General features: G+C 42.3%; 2 protein-coding genes across 5 annotated transcripts in view; both read left to right on the top strand.

Moving 5' to 3' along the window:
• Nucleotides 1-12065, top strand: part of grid2 (glutamate receptor, ionotropic, delta 2) — a 557059-nt gene extending 544994 nt beyond the window's left edge. The window contains exons 16-18 of one of the 4 annotated variants that reach the window (XM_026188536.1): nt 6025-6296; nt 7077-7240; nt 8838-8895. In XM_026188536.1, coding sequence (XP_026044321.1) covers nt 6025-6296; nt 7077-7240; nt 8838-8845 — 444 coding nt within the window. In that variant the 3' untranslated portion in view covers nt 8846-8895. Of the gene's footprint in view, nt 1-5530; nt 5629-6024; nt 6297-7076; nt 7241-8837 lie in introns of all 4 variants that reach the window. The other 3 variants (XR_003274126.1, XM_026188537.1, XM_026188535.1) reach the window with 3 other exon arrangements.
• Nucleotides 12066-13964: 1899 nt separating this feature from the next.
• atoh1a (atonal bHLH transcription factor 1a) lies at nt 13965-17001 on the top strand. Its single transcript, XM_026187815.1, has 2 exons — nt 13965-15476; nt 15746-17001. Exons 1-2 carry the CDS (start codon nt 15203-15205, stop codon nt 16591-16593), a joined length of 1122 nt encoding a protein of 373 aa, XP_026043600.1. The 5' UTR covers nt 13965-15202; the 3' UTR covers nt 16594-17001.
• Nucleotides 17002-17048: the final 47 nt, after the last annotated feature.

Raw genomic sequence — 17048 nt, 5'->3', positions numbered from 1 at the left:
GTATGTGTGACATGGTAGCTTTGTTTGCTCCCTCATTAATAAAACTGCTGATATCTTCAAAGAAAAGCCCAAATGGTAGTATTTTACTTTTGATGCCACATTTGGTGGCATCCAACAATTTGCCCTGACACAGACTCATCAGGCTCATCTGCTTTAAAGACGCGATAGCTATTGCTGCAACCACTGTGCTGATTTATCCACGAACTCAGTTTGCCAGAACAGAAGGAGAAATTGTTAATAAGTATATATGCAAAACATGCCATTGATGAACTGAGAGAAATGTAACTATGTGTGAAATAATATTTTCACTTTTGCTGAAAAGTTTATTATTTTTGCATCTGCAGCAAATTAGAGTGAGACATGAAGCAGCACAGATTAATTTTTAGCTGAAAATGTTTTTCCCATCAGGTAAATTACTTCAGCTTCAAACAGCTGCTTTTTCCCCCCTTTCTCAGGAGGCTGTCTAATGAAGACAGGTTAAGGTTAACCCGTATGTAATGGTTTAAAAAAAACTCATGCTAAATTGATTCTTAACCAGAACATCATAAAAACATCTTACTGGCAGTCAGATGAGAGGTGTTTTGAAATGTCTAACATAATGTGTTACTGATGTTTGGGCTGCGGAAAAAAAATGTCTTCGGCTACTGATTTGTTATCTGCGTGACTCTGAAGACGAGAAACAAGTAAAAGAAGCCTGTCCCCTCTCCTTAATCACCGGTGTCACGCTAATTTAAAATTCCGCTAAGAATAATTTGGAAAAAATGACAAATAGAGGGGGAGTGGAAACTGTGACTGTACAGTCAGGATGATTTAGAGACTGTTCAGGTTACTTTTCATGATAAAACACCAATAACACTACTCATCTGGAAAGTCAATTAGTTGAAAGTTTTAGCTTGAAAACTCTATAAATCATTAAGTGAATGTGGAGAACATTGATATGTCATCAGAAAATTACTGCATCGCTACAATATCTAAATTCTCTCTAGTTATGGTAATTTAGTAACTTAAATGGTGATGTCCTGTAACATGAAGGGCAGAATTACACTAGAGGAGAGCAGAGGGGTGTTTTGTTGTTTGAACAATGCGCCTCATCGGCTAATGTGCACGAGACTGTTTGGCACAAAACCTGAAAGTTGGACTTATAGCACCTTTGTTCACTTCACTCCAATATAGCACCTGCAACGGCTCAATGGGAACAAATGTTTAGTTGTGTTTATTACACATCCTTCAGGCTCCTCGTCCACTGATCAATGTAATTGCACAGTTACATTCGGTCTCAGTGTTGATTCTTTCCTCTTTAAAGACTTAATCAATTTAAGGCTTGATTTGCTAATGTTATGAAGGGCTTTGTGCTCTTTTCTGAATATGTAAGAGTGAGCTATAAGGTCATATGGGAAGTTTTCCATGCATCTGGTATAATGTGTCATTAAGCTGACTACAAGCTGCGGTGAAAATAGAGCAACATGTTGACTGCAGTCCTCTCTGCTTGACTGTTATTTAGTTTCTTCTATACTGAGGCTGTAATTTCATTTTCTACCATCTAATCGCTTTGGTAAATCAAGTTAAATGTATTAGATGTTTACCCAGCATGCTCGCACTCATGTAGAGATCATTCTAGATGTAAGTGAGGCAGAGATGGTATATTTCTTAGTTGAGTTCCTGCCTAAGCATTGTAGCTAATAAGAAAAAAAAACAGTTATTAATTGTAAGCTCTTCTTCCACAACATGCGTCGGATGGCAACATATGCAACATTGGCAGTTAGTCAAGATGCCAATGTTTCATTGTTTATTATCAGTCAGCTTTTTTCTAGCTCTCTCTCTCTCTCTTTTTTTTTTAAATACACACTCACACACAATGTACCCCCTACCTCTAATTCCCGGCTCAGTTAGCAGCTTTAATCTGTCATTCAGACCAGTAGTCATGTCTGCCACTGAGCAGACACAAAGACACCAAACCTTGAGTTGACCCAAAGTCATGTTAAGCCCAGTGTGGCTCAGCTGAAACACAAACAAACACACACACACACCCCCAACCCCCCTGCTATCTTCATTAACCACTAAGAGCAGCCAGTGGAATCAGCCCCAGATTGAACACGGGAGTGGAATCGCGTCAATGACGACAGGAAGGACAGCAGGCATTTGATTCTCTTTGTGGAGAATAAAGGTTTTACATATCAAGGACTCAGGTAGTCACAGAGAACTCACTATTATTATCAATTTAGTTGGATGCATGTCATGGGTGGCAGCTGGATCTGGTGATCTTATATTTAACATGTTAAGACACTTTCCCTTTAATATGGATGTTATATAACCATAATGGATATATGTCAGTGAGAACCAATAGTTGTGTAGATGAGGGAGTGAGATATTATTTGAGTGTGAATCAAAACAAAGCCCTCGTAAAGCAGTGGGAGCAAACAGATGGGATATCAAAGTTAAGACCAGACTAATAGAGCATCGTTAAAATAGTCCATTCACCGGCTCCGTGTTGAAATGAAGTTGGCTCAGTCAGCCGTGATTGTTTTTGATGGCTGACCCCTGACATTCATCCTTCACCCTGTCACAGCATTGACCTATTGATTGCTGTTGTATAGCTCAAGGTTTGCCCAGAGCAACTGCTGAACATAAAGGAGTCAGTATGCTTCAAATGCAGTGCCTGCCGGATCATCGAACAGCATCTGAAACCTTCGACACCTACACGTTTCCCATTCGCAGCCTCTCTGAAACCAACAATCTAACAAGCGTGGTCAGCTCACTCAATGATAGACGTGGAGGGGGAAATGTAGGCAGGATGTGAACTTGTCTTTCAAGCTCTCTATTTTCACTCTCCGCGCAGCTTCTACCATCACTTTTCACCAAACATGAAATTCATTGAGGAGTTACTGGCCCTACGTGTGAACTATGTGCATCCATATATGACTATCAGATAATTATGTTTCACCGCAGCTTTGAACATTAGAGCTTTCATAGTCAAACATGAAGAAAAATGTATATTTGTCTACAAAGGTAAGTTTAAAATAGAATTCGCCTCGTTGGACATTTTTATTTGGCCGAAATGGTATTTTGTGTCTTGCAAAAACTGTGCAAATGCCACACTCTGATCTCAAATCACCATCTGTGCAGAGTGTTTTCAAACGGGCAGCCAGCTGCAAAGACGGTTGCTGAGAACAGAACAGGAGAGTGTCAAGCTGGGACCACTGCAGCATGTCCTGACTCAGTGGAGGAAGGAAGACAAATTTAAGTCAACTTCAAAGCAGCTAATTAGATAAATTGCATATGTTGCAATTTATCGACTTGGGAAATCTCTGCATCTGCATGCAATTTGGCCTTAGTCATGGCCAGTGGAGTAAGCCTAGTGCGTTCAAAGTCAGCTTCCAAAAGTTAAATTAATAAAGTGAATCAAGCCATAAAGCTTGTAATTAACTCCATGCTTTACTTTCTAACAGTTTAAATAAAGAACTTGATGGCCTCTGTCTTACTGTCAGAGTGAATGTTGAAACCACTTGAAACCATTACAACGGGTCAAGAGCGTGTGGCTCTTTGTTCATTTTTGAAAGCTTCACATAAAGTAGGAAATGCCTGGTGACCCACTCTTTATGCGTGGGCACAGAAAAATTGGCTTAGTAAGATGCACTGGCAGCTGAAAGATACATTGGGAGTGCAGACTTGGCACGAGGACTCTTTCCACTGCCCTACTCCAACACAGTTAGTTACTCTGTCCAGTAAGCATACAATTTATAGACTATCTTTATAGAGAATTCACTTTGATATCTGCCACCCGGTGGTTTGAATGATTTCCTCTACAAGTGAAAAAAGATAAAACACGACTGAGAAACACTCTAAGTGTAAATATGTCACTGGGGTGATCAGATAGGTCGCTCCTCCCACAGATGTTTGTCAAAGGAGACAAACATCTCCAGATTCTGTACTAAAAAGTGCACTTATACATGTAATCATGTCTGATTAAAGAACATCAAAGACAAATCCAGATTTGTTGCCCATGATACATGAACATGGCCTCCTTTACACCTAAATAGATCTTTTGAGTTCACCCTCATGCGTGCATGCATACACGTCATTGCTGCCTCGGTTTTAGCTCACCTCTTCCATCATGTCAGGCTTGCCTCAAAGTGACGAATGCTCAAACTTTGCGTAAGATATGCCATGTCATAAAAACCCATTAAAATCAAGGTATACAATTTGTATTAAACATGCTTCGTTGGCCCGGGTGTACGTCCATTCACCAGCAGCAATGAAGAATCGGGTTGTTTTGCTCTTAGCGGGCCACATGAGCATCCTATGATGAATGCAAACCACTCATAAAAAGTAATCACTTGCACAAATCATGACTACATTCATCCATCAAACATTTGGCCAACGCAGCGCCTTCACTTGCACATACCTACAGCCATACAAGCTTTCTGCATACCTGACGATCAGCAATTCACTGTTCAAACACTAATACAACTAATTGTGTCTCTGTGTTTCTTATAAATATTAAAACATGCATAATCACATATTGTACATGTCTTTACATGCCTTCACATTCATACTATACGCTGTATCTTGTGTTGACTGTGAGCTGTCGGTGTTCATGCTGCTGTTGTGTTCTGTGTTGTGGAATGGCTGACATTGTTATCTATGAGCCTGCTTCTGTGCATAGAGTTTGCTTAAGAGGTTTTTTTTTTTGTTTGTTTCTTTGTTTTAAATCGGGCTTATACACTCACAAATACACAAAGACACACTTCCACAGGCCTGACTCGTGTGAGTAACCAATGATATTAATTTCATCCTGAGCACACTTAAAAAGGATATTATGTAGGGAAAATAAAGGGGAGTTTGTATGACTGTGTATTAACAGTCTCCCTGCAAGTCCTTCCTGCAGTTCTTTGGGGGTTTTTTTTACAGTCATTCACTCTTCTCAAATGAGTTATGACTGCAGTTCATGTTCATTCTTAAGGCACAGGCATGATTTCTGAATTCATTATGTGCTAATGGTCACAAGGGTGGCTAAAACTGATCAACCCTTAACGTTACTTTAGAAGTTGCTCTTGATGCTTTTTTTGACAAGCTCTTTCTAGATGAGTGTCTGAAGCCCATTTCATTCATAACAGGGCGGCTGTGCTGCTTTACCCCTTTTTGCCTATACACACACATACACACACACACACACACATATATATGTTCAACCAGAGGTTTGTATGAAAGAGTTCTGTCATTGGACTCAATCTTCAAAACTTCAAATCTGAGAGGAACTTCGGAAATCACATCACAATCACTGTCAGAACTCTTCCATAATGGTAACATCTGTGGTTTTGACTGTGTAGATTTAGCATGAGAGGAGCTGGCACTTCCTTGTGTATCAGGTTCTTTGATACACACAAAACAGGTGACTTCTTATCGCTCTCTCTTTTGTTTTTTCTTGGTGGTTTGGATGGGAATTGCCACTCTTCTTGTTCTACCTCTACACAATGATCTGTGTCACTGTGGCTCAAAGCTCTCATATTGCCTTTTTGCTTTGTTTTTGTAGATAAGTACTCTGTGTTGAGGGGTGTAGCGGGCGAGGGGGAGAAAGAGAGAGAGGGAGAGAGCAATACAAAATGGCATTTAAACATCTCCCCTTTCCAGGTATATAACGACTGTGTGAATGTCTCTCTGAGGACAAAACACAGAGCGACCTGCTTAACTGTGTGTGCTGACTGACTGCCATGTCTTTCTTCTCACTCACCCCCCACCCATCTGTCTTTCCAATTTCCTTCTCTCTCTCCTCCACCTTACCGTCCTCCCATCTGCCTGATCTTGTCTGTCACTCATCCCCTTCTCCGTCTCTGCCCGTCTTCCGTTCGTCTGCCTGTGCATCAATTTGGCTTCTTCCTTGGCGGGGTTCTTGTTTTAATCTTCTCACTCAACTTGCATGAACACAAACACACATACATGCGTATGATTCACTCCACCGCTCTCTTTCTGTCTCTCTTCTCTCAAACCTACACACTTACGCGCTTGCACATCACACACTCACACCAGACACAGGCAGATGGCCCATCTGCCAGGCAAGCTGCCGATCCATGTTCTCACAACCCCAGCGAGCACCCCCTTGCCCTGGGCGGTCAAACCCAGAACCAGACCCCCAACACTGCCAACACCACTGCCCCTACAGCCACCCATTACCAGCCCCCAGCATGCTGTGACATTCCCTGCGCCCTGATTGTCCAGCACTCTTTCGAACCCACAAACCCCTCCGAGCTCACCCCCAAAATGAGAATGACAACCTTCACCACCTCACCTCCAACCCCAAGGTTATATATACAATAGAAGATTTAAAAATATATATATAATTGGTTATTAATGCTTGTAGCCCGATGTGTTTTTGAAATGTCAATATGAATGATTATTTATTAAGAGATATAATGAAAATCAGGAAGAATGGTGCAAATGCCGGATGCAGAAGTACCTCATTTTAAAGAAGAAAAAAAAGTTTTGTCATCTGGCATGGTGCCAGCTGAACTGTGCAATCATGCCTTTATACCACGAGAGGGTGCTGTCGCTCTATTTTGAGGCAAATTAAGCACCATCTTTCTAAGATAAATGTGTATGTCAGGTCAGCGAAGTGTTTATTTTTAGGTCACAGAGACTTTTGCTACATTTTATATCCCAAATGAAGCCACAAAATATTCTGTCTAAACCAAACATTGTTCTTCAAATATGGCCTTGACTGAAAAATTTGAGTTTTACATTAATTATTTTACTTATAGGCCATTATAGTTCTTAATAAGTGACTTAGTGTTGCTATATCTTATGTAATGTTATAATAGATCTTGTGATGCTGGGAAATGTTACACTCTTCACAGTATAACATAATCTTGTAGTCAGATCTGGCTCTGGGATCTTCTTAAAAAAGAGGAAAGAAACCTTCCATTTTTCCTTGCTTCAGTCCCTTTTGTTCACCCAGTTACCCATTAGTCTCCTTTCACAGACAGCAGGCTGACCATTTGTGATTCACTCTTCTCTTTCAACTCCCCCGCATTTCTTTCTGTACCAACACTGCCCCGTTGATGTCCCCTAACTCAAACTTTTAGTGTTTGTATGATAGTTTCACGACAGACGTTAGCGCCCCCTCGTCCTCTCCTTCCTCCCACTGTCCCTCCTTTAGATGGGGCATCACTCCTGGTCCCCTCGTCCTGTGAACTACATACAGTAGGGCCAGAGCCCCCTCCAGAATCCCCCAGACCCAAAGGACACGGTCAGTAAAACTCTCTATCCCCCCTACCTGTATTAATGTGACTCCTATCATCACAAAAACCCTGTATGACGTTACCTAAATAATACTACCCTGGAATTTAAAACACCAAAAATGAAACATCCAAGTTATGTGGTTCCTCCCACCTCACCTACCTCTGAGACAGAAAACCTTACCTCATCTCACCACCTAAAAACCTACAGAAGCACACTGGCACGTTTGTGGACAATGAACAACGTAAAAGTTGTGGAAACTTCTCCAGCACTGTCTTCTGCTCACCTGAGCCCTCTCTCGTCTATGTGCTCACCTCATTCATTGCAAACTGAACTCCCCTGCACTACTATCCACCCTACCCTATGCAGTAAAAGCATGAAACACCTCTCACTGAGTGTTACCATTTTTTAGACTATGTGGATAAGTTATCATATAAGTAAATGTGAATATAGTCATATTTCTTTATAAGTTTCATTTAACTGATACTGTAAGTTAAGTTAAAGCTTAAGTTAATGTATTTGCTGTGTTTCAAGTGGAATTGTTAAGATTGTTAATTGTTAGACATTTTTTGATTTAAGTTAATGATGCAATCCTAAAAAAGAAGAACTTCAGCAATAAATTATGGCCTGGTACCAAATTTACGAGATGTTAATCTCAATGTGAATTTTCCTTATCAAAGTGGCCATAATGAACCAGGTAAAATACATAAGACAAAGTCAGGTACTGTCCAACATTTGAACTGTCTTGCATAGAATAAGTTGTATTTGAAGATTAAGTAGATAATGTATGGTAATGCTTGCTTGATAATTGACCTAACACCCTGGAATCACAGAGCACACAGCATGACTGCAGTGTGTTTCCTGCTGGTATTCCAGATTATCTGCACTCCCTTACAGACCTTGTACAAGTGTGTGTATGTTTCTCTCTTCCAATATCCTGACCACAGCTCAGAGTGTGCTTCTCTATCTTTCCCTTCCATCCTTCCCCTCCTCTCTTTTTGCTCTCCCCGCTTCCTGCCAAATCCATGTTTCCCTGTGGCCATCAAAACATTTTTGTGCTGAACTATTGCAAATACAACGACTTGAAATCGTGTGTCATGTTTGCTTGTTGTCCCGCCCTCATCGTTTCACCATCTGCTTTGTCTAACACCTTTCTCTTGCTTTCACTATTATTTTTAATAACCATTTATACTGGTTGGATGGATGACATCCCTTTTGCTGAATACAAATACACCCCATACTATGTCCTCTCTGCACATACTCTGTTTCCTTTGTTGTTCTCTTCCTCTCTTCCTTACTCCTGTATTTGCACTACCCTCACTCCTTTCCTTTACTCCCTTTACCTCCTTCTCTTCCTTTATCCAACTTTCCTCAATTTATCCCTCCCATTTGCATTCCTCTTATCTTGTCCTTCTCCATATCGCCTTATCTCCATCTCCCATTCTTAAACATTGTCCCTCGATCTTTCTTCTATCCCATCCCTACTGGCCTTTCCTTTCAAACGTCTTCTTCCATTTTCCCTCACTTCCCATTAACATTTTCCCCTCTTTCCATTTACCATCACCTCTTCTCCGTTCTACTCCTTCCCTGCCCCTCCCCACCTACAGGACGATAAGGAGATCGACCTGGAGCACCTACACCGCCGGGTTAACAGCTTGTGCACCGAGGACGAAAGCCCCCACAAGCAGTTCTCCACCTCTTCCGTCGATTTAACACCCCTTGACATGGATGCGCTACCTGCTGCCCGCCAGGCGCTTGAGCAGATCAGCGATTTCCGCAACACCCACATCACCACCACCACCTTCATCCCTGAGCAGATCCAGACCCTAAGCCGTAGCCTCTCTGCCAAAGCCGCCGCTGGATTTTCTGCTGGTTTCAGTAGCGGTGGCAGTGGCGGGGGTGTCCTCCAGGACCACCGGACTGGTGGGGTGGGCCCTTTCAGGCAGAGGGCCCCCAATGGTGGCTTCTTCCGCAGCCCCATTAAAACAATGTCCTCCATTCCCTACCAGCCCACAGGTCCAGGACCCAACTTTGGCTATGGCAATGATCCAGACAGGGGCACCTCCATATGAGGAGTTGCTAAGGTTGTTTCAGGAAGAAGAGTTATATGCAGGAGGAGGCGAGGTGGTTCTAGTCAGTCATAGGTGGTAGAACAGATATGATGTGGCTAAGTTCGAAAGTCAGAAGGTGGAGATCTGTGTACATAGGAATCTTTCTGTTTTCAGTTTCAGCTGGGGTGTTTCCAGGGGTGTCTATTTTATACATGGGGAAGTCAAAGGAGGTGGAAGTCTGTTGGGGTGTTCCTCATTTGTGCAAACCACGGTGGTGAGGTGCAAGAGGGGAAAGGGTGCGGGAGGGGGCTTGACTCTTTGCTTTATTGTTGTTGTTCTTGTGATTGGGGGATTATTTTTGAGATGTGTGTGAAAGGGAATCTTGGTTTTTTTATTGTTTCAGTTTTATGACATGGGATCTGCCTCATGTTACGGGATCTGATGAAACAACCTGACTCCTATTACTATCTAAACTCCCGTCTCGGAGGGTTTAGTTTATACTAGTTCAGCTCCAGGAAATACTCTTATATTCTTGTTAGCTCCAGGGCTGTCATTTGTGGATGACTGGTGATCTCTTTAGCCATGAAACAACTTCAAGGGGGCTTCTACTACTAAGCAATTATGGGGCTGTTATTTTGTGAAGGTATATAAAACACATATACTTTTGTCAGTGGCCCTCGGAATACATACAGTACACAGCCCGTGTAGTGTTTTGAAAAGGCCCCAACTCAATGAATATTGGAAGAATCCACTTCGCCAGTTTAACTCTGCCTTTTCACGCTGTTTTCTCTTTTCTGGTGGCGTTTCACCAATACCTGGGGCTCTAAATCTGTAATCATCTCCAAGATGGTGTCCACACTGTGGCCTGACTAAAGAGAAGGCTGAACACATAGCGACACCTTCCTGGTGCATCGATCTGGAAACTGTTGAAATGCCATGACAGTGCAACAGTATGACACTGTAGAAATTGCCAGTTTGGTGCATCAATCTTAAACTACTTCTGCCATTTTTTTTCTTTTTTTGGTGCATCAGCTTGAAACTGTTTTCACCATTCTGATGCACATTAAACTCTTTGTCAATCCCACTGCACTGTACCAGTGCCCACAGACCTGTAAGTGATTGTATGTAGATCTGACCTTTTCTTTTCTCACCTGTACTGTGCTATCTGCTTTTCAAGTCAAGGTGAGATCCTCTAATCTGACTCTAAGAGGTATAGTAAAAAGCAGCTTAAAAAAAAAACTAAAAAAAACCCATAAAGGACAAGCTGAAAGACTTCAAAAAGCTTATGCTTATTATATGTCTTTTATTGAATTTTGTTTTTGGAAAAAAAAATAGATTTTAATGCGTGGAATGTGTTTTGGTCAGGAAGTACAAGAAAAAAATTAACATTGTTCTAAGCTGTCTATGTTGTTTTTTTATTTTTCAGCAAATTTTGAAAAACTGCTAAATGAGTGCTGTAGTCTCTGGTTTTGCATCATTAAGTCATTCAGACGTTTGATTTTTGTTTTTTCTTTGTTTTGCTTACTTTTAGTGCTACCATGGCTCGGGTGTTTAAAAAAAGATAAAATGTCACTCTGTAATGTCATCAAGTTCATGAATCACTTCTTATCAGGTTCAAGTGGTGAAATGGAGTTTTATTTTGTGTTGAGGAGAAGCCATTGCAACAGCATCTTCAGTGCAGGCCTTACGTGACAACTAGTTCGCTGTAACCTCCCAGCTTCCAGTTAAACCCAATATATCAGTGTACTGGGACTATTTAAGAAGAACAGATCAGTGGTTGTGCTGCGGGTGATGGGAAAGTTATGAAGATCCAAAGGCCATCACAACTCAATGGCTGCCTTTTGCGAGACGAGTCCAAAATGCGGTTCTGTTTCATACTTTTCATGTTAAGGGTACTGTTTATATAACTTTTTGTTTGTGTGTCTGTTTGTTTGTTTGTTTTTTTAAGTGCCAATTAATTAAAATGAGACCATTAAGGTGCATTTTGGGGTGGGGAATGGTACACTGAGAGCATTAAAGGAATATTTTATGGGTCACGGGAGGGGGGTGGGCGGGGTTGGTAAAACGGAACCAAACCTTTTTCACTAACGCTGTATTAATAATTGATAACGATAGTTGTTTAGAACAAGTTTTCAGTTTGTTATCTTAAAGAACTAAAACTGCAAAATGTTGTGTGTAGAGAATTCAGTCACGCCACAGTGTTTTGAAGCAAGCGTTCTTAGGCATTCTTTTCTTATATTAGGCTACAGTATGGCTATCGAATGACAAATAGGACACAGACATTTAAAAATTTTTATTTAGTATAAACGAAAGAGACATTATAAAAATGTATATTTTACATGTCAATGCTATTTTTGTTTAACAAAAAGAAAAGAGTATATCACATTGGGCTTTGGTGTTGAGTTTGAGCAGTCACATTGCTGCATTTGGCTTTTCCCTTGTCTTGCCCATGGTAAACATGAACACACACGAACCGTTTGCTTTTCTCATGTCATCCTGAGTTCATTTTATTATTTGCTAGCTAAATAACGAAAAGTGGCAAGTTCACTAAAAAGAAAGCATGCACAAACTTGCTGTTTTGCTATCTGTTAACATTTTTAATTTCATACATAGAACTACAGGATTTACTTGATAATTTTCAAAAATTTATGATGTACAGTATTTAATATAGGCCTATTTTGTTGTATGTGTTGCATATTATTCAAAAACCGAACAAACTGGGGCCTCTGTTACAAGTGGCAAAGCTTTCTGTGTATAATTTGTCTAATAAACAGGTTTTCTACAGTGGGATGGTATTTGTTGTCTTTGCTAATGTAGACAACCATCAGAGGAAAGTCACACTTCAAAATTCAACATGAAAAAACACAACAGTTTGTGAATAATTAGTTAAAGAAGAGGATATTTATCGTTCCTTACATTAAACAGCTGTGCTCAAACTTATTTTGGCATGTTCCCCCTGCCCCATGACTTTCATCAATTCTTTACAATATAAAAACAACCAGATGAATTCTCTGTGATGTAAACATTAGCACAGTAACATCAGCAAACTATTGTTTATTTCTGAGGAAAAAAGTAATTCTACATAGTGTCACTTTTGCTTTTTTCTAACATGCTTGGCTGTGTCCCACCTGCAGTGGCTCTAAATCCCACCACAGACTGAGAAACACTGCACTAAACATATCACTTCCTGGTTCCCAACACAAGGGAAAACTCTTCACATTTTTTTCTTATAAAGGAAGCATCTAAAGATTTAAATTCACAGCTTTCACCGTTTTCATGTATTTTACGGCAGCGTTGATCCAGATACTGGATATCAGAATCATGATAGAAGTGGATACAAATGTTTTGTGAGTTCATTTCATGTGTGGAATACGTGTGAAGTTCAAGCCTGAGCTAAGCTTTTGTGTCTTTCCTATATAGGCTATCACTTCAAAGGCCCATATACTGCTGTTAACAGCTGGATAGAGATCCTGCTAAGGATGACTGCTGTCAAGTTCACTGGAGCATTACACTGCAATAGCCTTTGTGAACCAGATAGTGGCACTACATAGCTCCCACAAGTGTCTCTCTGAACTTACTGTTAGCACTCAGTGATGAGTTGAATGGTTGTCAGGCATTCCCAGAGCTAATTAGAATTAATGGAAGACAGTGATGGACACAGCTGAGCCACAGCAAATTTGAACTAAAGGTCTGAGATCACTGTAAGCAACTTAATGTAGACTTAACCACTCACATTTCACCCTTTTGAAGAGGAAGCATATAGATTATAGACTCTAAAACAACTATGGATTCTTTTTATGGCATAAAATATAACTTGTAATAGATCTCTATATATTTAATGAGAAGCCTCAAGAAAATAATATAGACACACACAAAGCTTTGTTAAATATGATTTTACTAAAGATTAAGTCTATACTGGTTTAGCTATAATGAAGGGAGTCTAGTTGAAATGCTGTTAATTTCGAGTTTTATTGACACAGCTCCTGTAGGTAAAATGGATGAGTTCCAGTGAGTTCCAATTAAAACATCAAGTATTTAAATTCCATGATCTTCATTTTTCGGGAACAGGAAGCTTCCCCTCCGTTGTTTCCTATTTTAAAGTTACACATTTAGAAGATTACTTCATCCGAAGCAATCCCTGATCTATGCGGGTTTAGTTGATTTAGTTGAAACGCAGATACGTTTTGAAATCCCTGTCCAGCTCCCCTCACCCCAGTCTCGTGCCCGTCGCGCCCCTGTCTCCAGGGAGATGGGAATGAGAAGGGGCAGCACGCAGACTCCTCTCGCGCACTGGAATGGGAGCCCGCCACTCTCCCTCGAGGAGCCCCCCAGGCGTGACCAATGGAACATAGAGTCTCCATTGTGGCTGCGACACTTTAATAATCGTCAGCTACAATATCCAACCTGTCGGTAGCTTCAGGAGCCCGGCACAGCCCGTTAGATGGGGGGGCTCGTAGGTGGGAAGAGGGGGCAAACGCTCGGCGCCAGACCTCTAGCCCGCAAGACGTCCCCATGATGAATACATGAATAAAAAATGGAAAAGACTGATGTCGGATTATCTCTGAAATTATGGGGTTCCTTCACACAATTCCTTGCCATATATTGTGTCGTGGATATCTCGCGGATTATGAATGAAAACGCAAAAAAAAGAATTCTTTATTTTTTTTTTTATTATTTGATAAGTTTATTTCATTTGAATTTGGTTAGATTTTTTTTTAATATTACCAGGATACTTTGGCAGCTACATTCGGGTTTGCATCTCTTGATCTTTGTGTCCCATACACCGATCTTGTGCATATTTTTCTAATCCTTCTAATTGACTGCGCTGAGCCCATTTCCCATCAGCAATCACCCTCTTGCTATTTTGCCAGATGCCTAAAGTTTACATCTCGGTAAGCACGGCTCCTTTGATCATCAGACTGAACGTGGTTCAATTTGCTTCCCGTTGATTTTTTTTTAACTGTAGCTTTAAAAGCCGTATTTCGTTTTTCTAAAGGTCGCCTATCTTATAGAAGGCATGGTGAAGTTTGGCAATAACGTCGGTGTGTGTGTGCGCGCGAGAGAACCCTTCAACCGCGCGCCACTTGTGTCAGTATGGAAACAGTGTTGAGACCCCTGCTCATGTTTCCGTTCCCTGTGAAGCCCTTTTTTACCGAAAGGGCGGTTTCGAGAGCTGGATCAAAAGGTTTTAGAGCCTCTACAAAAGAAAAATGGAAACTGGAGATGATCTGAGAATGAATGAATGAGCGCGCGAGCCCCAGGAACCGCTACATTCTTTTTTTTTTTTTTTTTTTTTGGCTTTTGGTCACGCTTCATCTACCCACGACTTTTCTTCCTCAACTTTGTTCATTTCTGCTACTGGTGAAATCCAGCAGTTTGGTTTTGGCTGAAGCGGTTTTATAGTGGAAAGCATTAAATGAACTAACCGAGTCGCCGCTTCCACAGCCGTGGGTAGCAAATTAACCACTTGAACCTTGCCATGCGCCTCTTTAACCCTCTCCCTACTCTGCGTCATTCCTGAGATGTAACACGGGCTCAGAAGCAGGTAGGTGTTCTTGTCCCGTCCACGCTCCTCACCTAAAAACCGTCATCACTTGCACGTGCGTCCTGTGGGAGGTTCCCCTTACCTCCCTTGTGTTAAACACCCCCTTAAATTGTAACGTTATCATAAACAGTCCACCGTCGGGGGGTCATAATCGCCTCTCTCGGGCTTTACCGAGACTTCTCATTGGACGTCAACACGCGACCGACGCGAGGAGGGGGGCTTCCAGGCGCGTGCCGCTTTTTAAACCGACGCCGCGCCTTGAGACACCAGAGAAGGAGTCTCGCACGCGACACTCACATTCACACGGTGAGACAACATAGCTGTGCGTGCCTCCGATAACTTTTTTTTCTCCACAGTGTTTTTCTTGGGGGGAATCATGGATGTCCTAACTGTGGAGGGCTGGAGCAAATGCGCACGTGAGGCGCCGGCCACGCACTCGCGGCAGCAGAGTTGTGGGAGCCCCAGAGAGGTGGAGAGGGGAGGGAAGCAACAGTTCGAGGAGTCCCACTACGAACCTGGGCTGACGCTCGTGGACAGCGATAGCGACCCACGCGCCTGGCTGGCTTCCGCTTCTGGCACCTGTGCGGCACACGCCACTTCACCCGACTACCTGCGGCACTCGCCATGTCCGAGTACCGGCTCCTACCACGGTGAGGAACAGCACCAGTGCGTGCAACTTTTGAGCAGCTTTTATTATCTAAAAACCGGCTCATGCAACAGGCAGCAGGGGCTATTGGTGGTAACTGATGTAATTTATCAAGCTCTGGAAGTTAAATATAAACAGAAGGAGCGCTGCCTTTATGTAAATTATAACGTTTTTTGCGCAGTTGGAAAGTTGTAACGAGTTTATTGTCTAAAATAGTACTGATACGCTTTTTTCACAACCCAGAGTGTAGCTTAATTTCTTTTCATTTTTCAGAGACTGGCTCCCCGGGTTCCTCAGGCCATCCCAGCCCACAGAGCTACAGAAAACCTGCCAAGAGCCTCACGTCTTCTTCTCTCAAAGTCAGGGAGTTGTGTCGCCTTAAAGGCACCCTCACCGGGCCCGAAGAGGAGGCCTCCGTGAGACAGAGAGCCCCCTCCCACAAGCCTGTCAATGGGATTCAAAGGCAAAGGAGAGTGGCCGCCAACGCGCGTGAGAGAAGGCGAATGCACGGGCTCAACCATGCGTTTGATGAGCTGCGCAGCGTCATCCCAGCGTTTGACAACGACAAGAAGCTCTCGAAGTATGAAACTCTGCAGATGGCGCAGATTTACATCAACGCCCTCGCCGAGCTTCTCCAAGGTCCAGTGTCCTCCTCCTCTTCCTCCAGCAGCAGCAGCAGCAGTAATAACGACATCTCCAACAACACCAGCTCGCCAAAGTGTGACATTATGCTCTCGTCCACCGCTGGTTATGACGGGATAAAGGACAGGGCCTCTCAGTCTCCCTCAACCTGCAGAGCAGCGGACCCTGCGCCCGTTTCAGGTAGCAGCTTACCTGTGCACATCAGCGGGGTGCCCTTCTGTTCCTCCTTCGACGAAAGTTCGTTTTCCACTAGAGTTGAAAAAGCGATGTGTTCCCCGTCTCCTTCGGCATCTGCTCGGGCGGGCAGTTCGCAGTTTGCAAATGGGAGGAAAGCGTCTCCCCGGAGCGACGGAGAGTTTTCCCCGCACTCCCACTTCAGTGACTCGGATGAAATAGCGATGGAGCTTCATTCGAGTGAAGAAGACGATCTTTCAGAACTGAAGCTGCCCTCACACCATCACCGCACAATTTCCTTCTAAATTCCCACATAAAGACACAGTATAGCGAAGTTTCTCTATAGCCTACAGTGAAGTAATGTCCATAAGACGTGTCAATCATAGCGATAGTCCTGCGTTGACGAAATGCGTTTGTAAGAGAAATTCTTGCTTTTTGCAAATAAAAGAAAAAGAAGTTTAATGTTTAATTTAACATGTTGCATCGTTTAAAGATCTTTTTTAAAAATGTGAGTAAGGCCTAATTCGATTCTGCCAATAAATATCTATCCTATAATTTTTCAGTCTCCATGGAGACGTGGTTGGAAGACCCCTCTGCCATGTCGCGCGCAGCACTGCCACGGGTATTTCCCACGTCCCTCCAACCAAAAAGCTGTCTTCCACAAAAAAATCACAAGTTTATGGATAATTGCTTATATTTGATAATGTAAATACGTTTTTGTAGCTATGAAATGAGTTTTGTTGTGATTTATGTTTTTTTT

This window comes from Astatotilapia calliptera, chromosome 12 (assembly GCF_900246225.1).
Source record: "Astatotilapia calliptera chromosome 12, fAstCal1.2, whole genome shotgun sequence".
Lineage (NCBI taxonomy): Eukaryota > Metazoa > Chordata > Actinopteri > Cichliformes > Cichlidae > Astatotilapia > Astatotilapia calliptera.
This window is presented reverse-complemented; position numbering and strand designations above follow the sequence as displayed.

What these genes read in the sequence shown, in the direction of transcription:
- atoh1a (XM_026187815.1), top strand. Translation starts at nt 15,203, where the DNA reads ATGGATGTCCTAACTGTGGAGGGCTGGAGCAAATGCGCACGTGAGGCG. An exon ending in GAGTACCGGCTCCTACCACG is followed by an intron (nt 15,477 to 15,745) that starts GTGAGGAACAGC and finishes TTCATTTTTCAG; the next exon opens with AGACTGGCTCCCCGGGTTCC.